The following is a 13,393-nucleotide window of genomic DNA, read 5'->3' on the forward strand; positions in this document are numbered from 1 at the left end:
CTCTATCTCTATTATATTGATTTAAAATATTGTCCATATTAATATATATTTAATGATTAAAAGTTTTTTTTATATAAAATAATTAATTAAAAAGAAATTATTTACATCAAACTTAATACGTATAATTTTAGATAGATTTTAAAATTAAATTAATTTTATTGAAATTATTATAATTTTTAAAAAGATTTTTAACTGAAAATTTTATGGTTGTAATTCTATAATTTCCATGAGAGTGAGGCGTGGGAAAAAAGGCTATGGTTGGACCACTCCTTTGCACAGCCAAAAATCATTTTTCTTTTTCAACAATTTTCGTTCACATTTACTTTTTGGTACTACAATTTTAGACAACTTTGGCCAATGTGGTTTCTTACTTTCCTTCACCTAAACAAGATTCGTACAATTTTGGAGTAAAAGAAACAACATTATTTTGCCTTTTTTATTTTTCAAATATTTTTTAATAAAGTAAACAATTTTTCCTTAAATATTAAGAACTGAAATTCTGGAATTTATTTATATGCAGATTTCACCATAAATATCGTGATATTTTATATATATAAAAATCCTTTTTCACCCATGATTTTCGTTTTATTTTCCCTTTTCATTTATTTAAACTATTTCATCATTCATCTTTTACTATCCAATTAAAAATATTAAAATCAATGAAAAAGAAAATAAATATATCATTCTCCTATTAAGAAGGGATAGAAATGACGTGAAATCACAGTTTCATACAATCCCTTAGAGGTGTTCGTATAAATATATCTATACTTCATAAAAATTAACATAAATAAACAGAATGAATTTTCGATCAATTAATTTAAACATATAAAATAAAATTGATATTGAAAAGGAATGAGGCAACAAGGGAATAACCTTACCAACGTTTAATTATCCTTTGAATAGATATGTTGCTTAATATGTTAAGCATGGTTGCCCCAAATTCCAAAAGTTTGATGTAGGCCTGCCCAATGAGCTGTGCCTTGTTATAATTCACAATAACTAGCCATGTTCATTCATATATATTAGTTATATAATAAATTACGTTTTTTTTATTTTTTTTAGCTAAATTTAGTCATTATCCTTTCAAAAATATTCAAATTACATTCTTTTAATGGAAATGCTAATTAAAATAGTAATTTTTTAACGATGTTGATGTGACAACTCCCGTGTAGACCTGATGTAAAATTTTAAGCATGTTTTCTAGGCTCAACCTAACTCAAAAAATGGATCTAAAATTTTTTCCAAGTTCGATCCGGCCCGCCCGTATTAAATTTTTTTATATAGAAACAAATTTTAAAAATATAATACATCAAATACACTAAAAACATTAAAATAAATGTTTCCCAACAAATTAAAAATACATTAAAAATAATACTAAGATAGATGCAACTTAACAAACAAATATCTTTAAAATAGTAACAAAATTAACAATAAAATAAAAGTTATATAATATCTAAAAAATAACAAAAAAATAGTAGCAATATAATAGCAAAATGACATTAAAACAATAGTAAACAACATCAAAATAGGAGGGAAATTATTTTTAGTCAAATTCGGGTCAAGCCCAAGTCAAAAAACTCTTACCCAAGGAAACGGGCCTTATTTTTTGTCCTTACCCATTTTTTTGGTCTATATTTTTCTCAAAATTCTCCTACTTTTTTAGTAGACCTTCGAGGCTAGGCGGGTGATCTAGCCCATGATCAAGTCTATTAGCGTGACACTCTACATCTATTGATCTTATATGTCATGTCAACAAATAATTTAAATTTTATAAAAATATTTAAAAATAAAAAATTCGAAATCTGAAAAAATAATAAAATAAAATAAATATGAATTGTCATGCAAATTATCATATTTAAAAATTTAATATTTTATTAAAAATGATATGATTTTTTAAAATTAATGATTAAATTCGATAATTTTAAAAGTTGAAGATCAACTTTAACTAAAAAGGAAATAAATTATATTAGGATAATCGTAAAAAGTATTGTTTTAGGCACCAACAAAATAGTGACACGTCATTAAATTTTAAAGATAACAAATTATTATTATACACTCATCTATATCTAATATCTTTTTCAACTTAATTTAACTTTAATTAAATTACTTAAAATAATTAATTTTTAAATTATAAACAAACATCTTTTCTTCTTTTACAAATTTTAATCATTTTATCTTTTTTCATAAGTTAATCTTTTTTATTTTTTGCAACTAATTTTTAAAAAAAAGTAGTCATTTTTGTGCAATTTTTCCATGTTATTGACACATAATTTTGGTAATTATTTTACCATGAACCCCAAACCTAGAATGTCGAGCCTTAAACTCAAACCCTGAACCTTAAACATTGAACATTGAGATTTAAGGCTTGGGTTCGGGATTTAAAGTTTAAGGTTCGGGTTTGGGTTCAAGGCTACGAATTTGAGGTTTGAGATTTAGGTTTAATGGTTTAAGGTTACGAGTTACGAGCTTGGATTTAGGTTTAAGGTTTAACGATTCAGAGTTACGTGTTTGGTGTTCAAGTTTAAGATTTTGGGTTTAAGGTTTTGGGTTCATGGTTTGGAATTCTAGATTTAGGGTTCATGATTTTGAGTTTAGGGTTCAGGGTAAAATAATTACCAAAATTATGTGTTGATCACATGAAAAATATTGTTGAAATGCTATTATATAATTCGAAATGGATCATGAATAATGTAATGGTGAAAGGTTTATAAATTAATTTTTTTTATGAATGAGTGTATAATAATAATTTTATGTCTTTAAAATTTGATGATATGATAAAATTTTATTGATATCTAAAAACCTTAATATTTAAGATGATCCTAATATAAATTATTCAAAAAAATAAACATCAAGGTAAACATTTAAAGTATGGTTGGAACTTGGAAGTAGAGGATTGTGTTAGTGTTTGTAGGATGCACGCCAACCGGTGAAATGAAAGGATTCCAGATGCTTACAAGTTACAACCCATGTTTAAAGGGGGACCGCATCCCAGTCAAATGTCGTCAAAGAAATGCCCTTCCCTTCCTCTTTCTTTTATCACCTTCCATTTGAATTTAATTTTGGATTCAATTTACCTTATTCCATTTGTGCATTTTTTATTTACTTTTTTTCACTTGGGATACGCCACCTCTAAATGTAAAATAAAAATCCACTTCCCATAAAAATACCAAAATGGTGGGGTTTCTTTTTTTAAAGAAAAAAAAAATGAAAGTGGTGAAAGTGGTGGGGTTGTAATAGCCTTCAATTTTGAAATTTTGTATATGCTTTTTTTTGTTGTAAAACTATCATAAAAGATTTTCTTTATTAAAAGTTAAATTATATTTTATCCGTTTTATTTAAAAATGAATAAATTGTATCTTAGATTAAATAGTAAATTATTTTTATTAGAAATTTCATCAATATTTATTATTAAAATTTAATCTATATATATTAGAATGAGGTACATATAACACGTACGTCAAATGTTAATGTCTAATTATTCTGTCAGTCACGCTAATTTTTAATTTGATGTATAAAAATTAATTCTTTTATTTTTTAATAAAAAGGAATAAAATTCAATACTCCCAATTTATTGTTATAATTTTGGTTGGAAGACTTTTATTGGGTAGTGGTGAGCAATGGGTAAGACTTTTAGTTCAGGCATAGGGCGTTAGTTCATAATGCATTAATTTATGTTTCCAAAATTGCTTATTCCACACTTCTATTAATAATTATTCAAAAATTCAATAATATAATTTAAGAAATCAATGAATCGATTCTAGATTGAACTAGAAGACTTGAGTTAATGGCTCAATGCCAAAATTCAATAATATAATTTAAGAAAAGGAAGAAGAAAAACTCACTAGATTATATCCCACTCACCGTGTGAGTGAGAAAGATATGTAATATATTCATAAAATAATTGATATAAAATTTTTATATGAAAATGGTAAAGTAAAATTAATGGTAGTTGGGTTTTAATCTTCAAGTCCCATTAATTGTATATATTTTTAAGTTTTAACAAGATATCATTTTGTAAAACTTGACTTTTATTATTTTATAATTAAATTGAAATCTGATTAAAAAGTAATATTAACTAGATCAAAAATTTCATTATAAATATATAAAAAAACTTGATAAAACTACAAAAGGTTTTGTGAACTCAATCAAATATGTGTGGAAGAAAGAAAATTAAGGAAACATATTTTGAGGAATCAATCACTTTTCTTAAGCTTTTAATTTTACCTCAAAATACAATAATAATAATAATAAAGAAAACAGAGCAGAGTAGTAAAAATAATACATTAAAATATGTGTCTCCTGGTACAAATTATGTTTCTAATATATATTGTATGTCACAAATTATTCGCACCATTTATAGGCTTATTGCTTGGTCCAAACAATTAGGTATAACATAATCAAATTCTATTGTGTTATGAGGAAAATACAGGTTCTTAAATTACTATATTCGAGCCATCTTTGTCCGAGTATTATTTGCTATTTTCAACTCGTTATACTACACCAATTTCAAGCTGAAATATATGATATGATCGAATGATCATTAAATAAGGTTATCAAAGGATTCAGGATAAACGGTAGGTACGAAGGTATAAATAAACTTAAATCTAAATTTTATATAGCCTCCCATCCATCCCTTGTATTATTTCTCAAAGATCTCCATGTTATTCGCAGGCCAACAAGCTCTATGTCGATAATCCAAGTCAAAATATCTGCATTTACAGATGCAATTAATCCCCCATATGCCTGCATTTCATGTATCATTCAAAAATTGAAGGTGCCAGGGTGTTAGGGAAGTTGTGCTGACCTTCCTAGGTGCAGTGCCAACTCAAGTTCAATTATTGTGTTATCAGCAGAAGGCTAGACGACATATATCCATGGCAGCCCATGGCCCCCAAGGAATGGCTGTCTTAGCTTCTTTGACAAGAAAGCAATTAGAGGGAATGAAAGTTAGGAAACTTATTGCTAACAGTTTATTAATAAACTACATCTGGTAATATGCAAATATATGAAAACCAATCACTTCAACCACCCGCATGCTTGGCACGCCTACATGTTATGTTTACCCACACTTCCCTTTTTCCCCCCTTTTGTCCTGAAGTAACATATTCATGCATTGACACATTTGTATTACACTCCCGAGTTAGTGTAACAAACATGCATGGATGTCTTGTGTAACAAAATACATTTGGTCAGAGGCAATGCATGTGCACAGAAGGTTGTTTTATTATCTAATTAGCTCTCTAGTTGTTAGTCAAGTTGAGCAAGTGGATCCTGTATGGTCCTCCACATCCACAGATGATATATGAAGATATGAAGAGACCAGAGGTGACGGTAGTTTATTAGAAATTCATCCAAAAGGGAATAATTAATACCGAAGACATCTACATATGCCATTTTTTAATTCAATTCCGTCAGCATAAACTGTATCTCATCATGAAAATAACTTGAAGTATTCTATGAAAGAAAACCTTCTGGGTCACTTAAGCAAAAGAAGACATGGTGTATATCTGTCGGCCTGAAACTTTTACTTCAGGCCATGACCCAATAAGCTGCAGCAAATACGCAGCAAATTTTGTTTTTCAGTCGAGCTCAGGTTCACAAATTCAAGCATTAATCACCAAACAGTTTTAGATGCCAAACTGCTATGACGACTACATCAATATCGAAGTAATCTAATATGGAATAAACAATCCCAACGGGTTGATAGAAATTAAGACAGCTGGTCAACTGAACTCGCTTTAACAGAAAAACTTCTACCACCTTGTCACAACGACATTTACTATAAAGAGGAACCGATAAACCGGATTAGCACTGGTCCAATATGAAGACACTTTGCCTAAGAATCAGGTCAATGAATAATTTTCACTCCTGTTGATAAATTATTTAATGAACAGGAATACGATAGCATTCTAAATGGACAAATAAGGGTTCACCTTTGAAAATCTTAAGCCTGCAACAGTCAGCCATATTTTTCTATGATGATCTTATGATGAATTTCCACATGATATTAATCAATTTAAAACTAGGGCAAAGATAACAAACTTACTGTGCATGATTACTGAATCGCCTTTTCACCAATGACACAATAACAGTAACATCATCAAGCTTGCCGCCCCTATATCCCACATACCCAGCTGCCTGCACTTCATCTGAGAATGGGCTCCTCACCAATGATAACTGACCAACCTCTTGCGCTCTAGTTGCCAAGAGTTCTGCTATTTCCTGCCCATTAAATAAATGTTGGGGTTACCATGCACATAAGACTATCTTATCATGTCACACATGCACCTTATGCATTTTACTACTATATTTGGGAAAGGAGATGGAAATGGAAAAAACCAGTGATAAGCACCTGGGGCCTTAAACTCTCTTGCAATGATTTGGAGACAATTGAAACTATATCTCGCTCGTAAAGATTATCAAAAAGTCCATCAGTTGCAGTGATAATCACATCTTTTTCATACAAGTCAACTTTGTAAACCTGAACCAGCAGCCATGTGTAAAAAGATTGACCCATATTATTTTACCTCTATACGAGGAGGAAATGGGAAAGGGGGAGAAAAGAACCTTTTACCTTCACCTTCTAACATAAAGGAAACTCAATATATGTTTGAAAAAGAAGATATAGGATCATATCAGCTTTTCAAAGTGCAGGAGGCAATTACAAATATATTTTTATCTTTTGTATGCAATAATAAGATATTTTATCTTATTAGAAATGGAATTCAAACAGTATACCTCTACAAAGTCAGAGGGTTGATCTCCTCTTGCAATCTGTACAGGAAAAGCCAACTCATAAACCATCGGAGAAGACCTCTTAAACACAGCACCGTTTCTTATGATCATGAAGCCTGAATCACCAATATTTGCCACATGGAGAGCCTGCAGATTTATAGAGGCATAGCCTTCCAAGTATGAGTTGTAAAAAGGAACACCAAGTTCATTATCAGCCTCTTCTTTTTTGAATTATAATTAAATCAAGCCATTATATCATTGAGAAAAGAAATATATTCATTCCCACAAAGTAGATTGACTAGCTAATAATTAGCATCAGTCGTCAGTTCATGCATATTTTGACAACAGTAGTTTTACTAATCATAATACACAGAAGATAAATTTCAGTGTAAGCATGAACATTATGAACTTTTGGAAATATGTTGTCTTTAGATCCAATAGCAATATAAACTACTCTGTTTCAATCAGACTAGTGGAATATGAAGAATCTTTTTTGTATATGATTAGTAATATTCCTACGTCAAGAAAGCAATCTTTTGGAAAAATCACCATTCATGCAAATAACACTCTCAATAAAAATTTGAAAATGTTTTGTTAACTCATTAACCTTGTACTTTGCGCAGACAAAAAGTTCAGAGAAAAAAACATTCAGAAAAGTTGAGCAATTAAGTTTTCATCAAATGACAAGTCTATTTGTATATCAAGTTACCATTCCTCTAGTGAAGTTAATTAGGTTTGCTTATATTTCTCGACTCAAGGTTTGTTAGTAAAATCCTAGACTTGTTTGCAAACTGTGAGTCTTAGTTTGGTTAGGATTAGGTTGTAAGTTAATTCTACGATATAACGACTAATTGAAATTTGCATAGGAGAAAAGCGTGTCAAGTTGAAGGACAACATACCTGATCATCAAAGTAAGCAACCAAAACCGTAGACGAACCACAAGATTGAGTATTTGCTGCAGCTCTATTAAGGATCTCAACTGGGTCAGTTATTGGAACTCCATTTCTATCAGACACAATTCTTTCACAGTTTTCCATAAGTTCTTTTGCATATACTCCAACACTAATCCCTGAAGGATAAGATAGGAAACAAATAATTCAGTCCAGACATTGCAACATACGATGACATTTATTATGCGTTCCAGTATGCTGCCAGGGATTCAACATATATTTAATGTAAATTTGATATATTTCCTAGCAACTCTTTCCTGGTTTGCAGTGCAAGGATAAAAATGAAACATAAACTCATTCCATACAAAGAATTGGTCCTGGTGAAAACAAAAATGAGGATAATCAAAAAGAATAATACCTTCAAATGACCACTGACCAACTCCATCAGCAACACCTAGCCAATTCTGGCAGGCAATAAAATAAGCATCCTCTCCACCTGCGAAGGCCTGGAATTATTACTATTTGAATTACTCAAACAGAATTCTCAAACTCAAGTCAAATATACATCAAAGTGCCCAAGCAACTGATATCTTTCAAAATTAAAAATTTCTAAGGTATTAATTGTTACTTTTACATCCAAAGTTCATTAAGCTACTCTCAATAACGAGAGATGCATTTTTTTGGCATTATATTGATCTGAAAATGTTAAAAAGTCAAGCTAGACAAAACCTAACGGTAAATTTAACAAAGAGTTTTGATTTATTTTTATCCACTTTGACCATAATTCCAAAGTTTTCATGATTCTGGCAAATTAAAACAATTAGTTGAAGAGGTAAAACTGATTATGACTATCCCAAGTACCTTAGTCGGATTTGGCAACAGAGCAGCACCAGAATATAAGAAAAATCCTGCTGTTGAGATTTCCTCCCTGTTTGAACACATTTAGAAAAAAAAAGTTGAGGATGTAAGAGAACTTGTCAAAATGTAGAAGGGAGAAAGATCAACCAATTATTTAAAAGAGTAAATCATAGAGAACAGCAACAATCTGGCCAAAAGGCAAGCATAAGTAGAAAAATTTCAACCTGAACTCGATGCAATGATCTATAAGAAATAATTGATGCAGTGATCTATAAGATAGACAGGAACCTCTTTGTGTATTCGTTTGACAATAGAGTAGTTTACCTTTCCAAAGTTCCACCAGACTGTAACTCTACACCTTTAAGCATTGTCAGCTGTCTGACTTTGTTATCACTTTGTGCATCAGCCTCAGTTATCTCTGCTTGGGAAATTGAGAAAGCCACACCCTCATCCAACTACAAACAACAAATATACATATTACTCCAGGCAATTTGATTTGAGAGCACAAATAAATTCAGATCCTCAATGAGTGAGTTCTTTGCTTGCGATGATAATGCAATAGGCTTCAAAATAAAGTATTATATAGACAAAAACCGGTGACATGCACAAGCAGGCAGCATTTGACAATTAGGGCGGAGAAACCCTATGAAGCCCAATCAATATTTTTTAAACGTAGTTATGGGTTTCTGGAACTTAATAAAGCATAAAACTCTGAAGAAAATAAAAATATGTTACCAACTACTAGTCATACTCATGAGAATTCCACAATTTTAAAGACGTTTTTCAGAAAATTAAACCCAAAACATGCCTAAGTCTTGTATTGTAACTCTATATTAGACAGTTAAATCCTAAATCCATTTGTATTGCTTTGCTGATAATAACAGAACTTCTCTAGCAACTAGACAGCCAGAATATTAAGATAAAGCACATATTTTATATTTGAATCTTGGGTTAGTCACACAAAAACAGGATCCTCACTGTGATATTCTTTAGGCCTTAGTCTTAACAGCTTTGATGGCATAAAAAAGCAATAAGGATTACTGATGATTACTTTCTATGTAAAATTATTTGACCTAGGAGAATCGGGAAAACCATTCAATATCCCATCATCAATTTTGTTATTATTTATAGTATTGCATTTATATAATTTGACTGGGATATCCAAATTGAATATAAACACCAAGAAGGGACAAGTTGTAGCTGCTAATATAAACAAAAATAGAGAACTAACCATATTTGAGCTCTTGACTATGTCACTATCAACAGATTGATTCATTGTTGTATGGACTGTAGCCTCATTGAGAATTGACTCAACCTCAGATAAAGTGGAGTTCAACTTAATTTCACCAACTTCACCTTCAGTCGCATCCTCTATCATCACTAACATTTTTGATGCATTTATGCTTTGTTCATTGCTATGTTCTTTGGAAGACACAGATTTTTGAGCAACTTCTTCACCAGCATCATCCTTTCCGCTTTCCTGGAACTCAAGATTATTAGGCATTTCAATATTGAAGCAGGCTCCTAAAGAAGTAGATTGAATTTCAATTTCACTTTCAATGCTATTTTCAGAATCTGCTACTTGAGCACAAACCTCTTCCACTGCTAAGTCCATCTTAGGTTCCATATTCAAAGTAATACCTTCAATTTTACCAATTCTCTCACCATTTTCCCCGGCACCACTATTTTCTTCCTCCTCCAGCTTCACACTGTGAGGAACTTCGCTTTTGGAACTAAGCTCTAAAGAAGCTAATTCAGTTCTAGTTTCACTTCCACTAGCAGGAGCTTCCAATGGAGGAGAAGCCTTTTCTAAATCAGGAACTAAAGCCATCTTAGACTCCATATTCGAAGTAGTACACTCAAATTTACCAATCCTTTCACCTTTTTCCTCAGCACTAGTGTCTTCTTCCTCTTCCAACTTAACACTCTGGGGATCTTCACTTTTGGAACCGGACTCAAAAGGAGCTAATTCAGTTGTAATTTCACTTTCAATGGCAGAAGCTTCCAGTGGAGGAGAAGCCTTTTCTGTATCAGCAACTAAAGCTATCTTAGACTCCGTATTCAAAATAGTACACTCAATTTTGCCAATTCCCTCACCTTCTTCCTCAGCACCAGTATTTTCTTCCTTTTCCAACTTAACACTCTGGGGAACTTTACTTTTGGAACTGGACCCTGAAGGAGCTAATTCAGTTGTAATTTCACTTTCAATAGCAAAAGCTTCCAGTGGAGGAGAAGCCTTTTCTGTATCAGGAACTAAAGCCATCTTAGACTCTGTATTCAAAATAGTACACTCAATTTTACCAATTCCCTCACCTTTTTCCTCAGCACCCGCATTTTCATCCTCTTCCAACTTAACACCGTGGGGAACTTCACTTTTGGAACTGGACTCTGAAGGAGCTAATTCAGTTGTAATTTCACTTTCAATAGCAGAAACTTCAAGTGGAAGCGAAGCCTTTTCTGTATCAAGAACTAAAGCAATCTTAGACTCTGTATTCAAAATAGTACACTCAATTTTACCAAACCCCTCACCATTTTCCTCAGCACCAGCGTTTTCTTCTTCTTCCAACTTAACACTGTGGGGAACTTCACTTTCCAAACCAGACTCTGAAGGAGCCAATTCAGTTGTAATTTCACTTCCAATATCAGAAGCTCCCAGTGGGGGAGAAACCTTTTCTATATCAGGAGCTAAATCCATCTTTGATACCATATTCAGAGCAGTATCCTCAGTTTTACCATCATTCTCACCACTTCCTTCAGAACCACCCTTATTTGTCTCCTGTAACTTAACACCATGGGGCACTTCAACTTCGGAACCCAACTCTGGAGAACCTAATAGAGTAGTAGTTTCACTTTCAACAACAGAAGCTGTCAATGGAGTAGAAACCATTTCTACATGATGAACTAATTCCTGATCTAATGCCACATTCAATTTACTAGAACCCTCAGTTTTACTAATGCACTCACCATTTTCCTTGGGGACAACATTATTTTCTCCTTTTACAACATCCCCAAGCTCATCGGGTTGATCTTTAGTATTTATATTCTTAGAAGAATCAACTGATTTTTTCTCAACCATTCTGTCATCACTGACAACAGAGGCAGGTTTCTCTTTAACAACTTCAGTTACTTTGGTTGCATTTCGTCTTAGTTTTCTCTTAGGTTGAGATTTAACCTGAAAATTACGGCCAACTTTCTTCTTCATAGGTTCTACAGCTGCAGCATCTCCATCAGAAACACCAACCGCTTTAATACTGCTCTTATCTACCTTGTCCAAATCTTTGCCACCATCTTTGGCAACAACCTTAGCACTTTCATCGGTTGTTTGCGTTTGATCTTCAATTATTGCCATTTCACTCGCATTTCCAAACCGGAAGATAACGCTGCCATCAGAATGCTCTGCACATTTCACCAACGCTCACAATTATCCTAACGAACAAAATTTAATCTAAGCTTCTTTTACTTGAAATTCACCAGTTACTAAAAATGCAACACACTTTCAAACATCATAACATTATGCTGTTCTTAACAATAGTTGATTCAACAAACAGTAGATTCGAATTCGATCATTCGAAAGTAAACAAAAAAAAAAAGGAATTAAAGTGATCATTTTAAACGGCGTACCGGTTGCTGAAAGGATATCTACATCAGCAGAAACGGAATCGGAACTTGAGCACTTGGAAACGACGAACTGGTGATTGAATTTAAGTTTGGGAGGAGAGAAGCGAAGTGTGTGAAAATGCAATGGAGGGAAGCGGAAGCGCCAGAAGAGTGAGTTGTTGCAGCTGGGAAAACTCATGGAGCGAGCTTCAAGAGAGGCGAAGAAGAAAGGATCGGCAGCCATTGCATAATTTATACTACCATTTTACAAAAGACTAAACGCAACGGTGAAAGCTTATTTAGAATGAGTTTAAGCTTTAAACCTGGGGAATTCATAGCTTATTCTACTGTTCTTAGCGTGATATTATGGATAAGGAGAATGATTGAAGGCGGGGATCGGCTGTTGATGACCAGGGATTCAAATCTACAGTTTTACACGTGTCAGAAGAAGAAAATATTAGTAGGAAAAAATTAACAAAAGAAAAAAAAATTAGAGCACATATTTTTTTTTCCCCCACATTTTCTTTCTGACGCCACAAATAGTAGTGCCTAGTTGGGGGATGTTGTTGCGATTTTGGTGATGAGGTCCCTTATTCTCAGTAGAAATGGCAACAGTGCAGATCAAAATTTCTTTTCGAGTATAACAGTAAGAGTAAGTTAGATAATAAATTACCAGCGGTTAAAATTTTTAAGATTACTCGTGTTCATATGCTTTAATCATGAATTAGTTATAAACTATCATAATTTTTAGTCACTTATACTATTTGTTTATGGTAAAAAAGTATATTTTTGTTTATTTTGAAGAGGTTTTATTTTTTTAAGAGTTTTTACTAACTTTTTAATTTCAAGTTAAAATTTGGGTTTTTTACAATAATATTATAAAAAAAATAAAAATTTACCAAAATATTATAACTTTTTTTTATTTATCAAAATATATAAAAAAAAATTATTTACCAAAATATATAAAAAAACATGCAAAAAAAATCAGATCGATGTGACAATTAACTGGTCACGCCAATGGGATTGGCGGCACCAAAGGTGCCAAAACCATTGGCGGCACCAATGGTGCCAATGCCATTGGCGGCACCAGTTAATAATAGGGGGGTCGGTGGTGGGGGGGGCAGAAGGAGAGGGAAAGAAAGAAAGAAAGAGAGAAAGAAAGGAAGAAATGAGAGGGAAGAAAGAAAAAGAAGGAAAGAAAGGGAAAGGGGAAGAGAAAAAAAGAAAGAAAGAAGAAGAAGAGAAGGAAAAGAGAAGGAAAAGAGAAGAAAAAAGAAAGAAAGAAGGAAAGAAAAGGAGAGGAGAAGAGAAAA

General features: G+C 32.2%; 1 protein-coding gene across 4 annotated transcripts; it reads right to left on the minus strand.

The window, feature by feature from the left end:
* Nucleotides 1–4,264: 4,264 nt before the first annotated feature.
* On the minus strand, nucleotides 4,265–12,467 carry LOC105795059 (probable protein phosphatase 2C 62). 4 transcript variants are annotated; one of them, XR_001134186.2, is made up of 11 exons: nucleotides 12,105–12,466; nucleotides 9,715–11,879; nucleotides 8,808–8,938; nucleotides 8,487–8,553; nucleotides 8,044–8,131; nucleotides 7,635–7,804; nucleotides 6,739–6,882; nucleotides 6,353–6,481; nucleotides 6,047–6,222; nucleotides 4,805–4,911; nucleotides 4,265–4,709 (listed from the first exon to the last, which is right to left on the minus strand). XR_001134186.2 is itself a non-coding variant. In XM_052628635.1 (11 exons), the coding sequence occupies exons 1-11, from the start codon at nucleotides 12,322–12,324 to the stop codon at nucleotides 4,640–4,642; spliced, it is 3,246 nt and encodes a 1,081-aa protein (XP_052484595.1). In that variant the 5' UTR covers nucleotides 12,325–12,467; the 3' UTR covers nucleotides 4,265–4,639. The 4 variants fall into 4 exon arrangements, 2 of the variants coding, with proteins under 2 accessions (XP_052484595.1, XP_052484594.1); XR_001134185.2 differs by having other exon boundaries at nucleotides 4,805–4,914; XM_052628635.1 differs by lacking the exon at nucleotides 4,805–4,911 and having other exon boundaries at nucleotides 9,715–9,963; nucleotides 10,078–11,879; nucleotides 12,105–12,467.
* Between the last annotated feature and the right edge of the window lie 926 nt (nucleotides 12,468–13,393).

The sequence above is a fragment of the Gossypium raimondii genome, chromosome 3 (genome assembly GCF_025698545.1).
Source record: "Gossypium raimondii isolate GPD5lz chromosome 3, ASM2569854v1, whole genome shotgun sequence".
Classification (NCBI taxonomy): domain Eukaryota; kingdom Viridiplantae; phylum Streptophyta; class Magnoliopsida; order Malvales; family Malvaceae; genus Gossypium; species Gossypium raimondii.

Excerpts from the sequence above, each read along its gene's own strand:
- LOC105795059 (XM_052628634.1), bottom strand. The coding sequence starts at position 12,324 with ATGGCTGCCGATCCTTTCTTCTTCGCCTCTCTTGAAGCTCGCTCCATG. Across the intron at positions 8,132-8,486 it reads TGTTGCCAAATCCGACTAAG|GCCTTCGCAGGTGGAGAGGA; the intron begins GTACTTGGGATA and ends TAATAATTCCAG. Across the intron at positions 6,883-7,634 it reads TTGCTTACTTTGATGATCAG|GCTCTCCATGTGGCAAATAT; the intron begins GTATGTTGTCCT and ends ATAAATCTGCAG.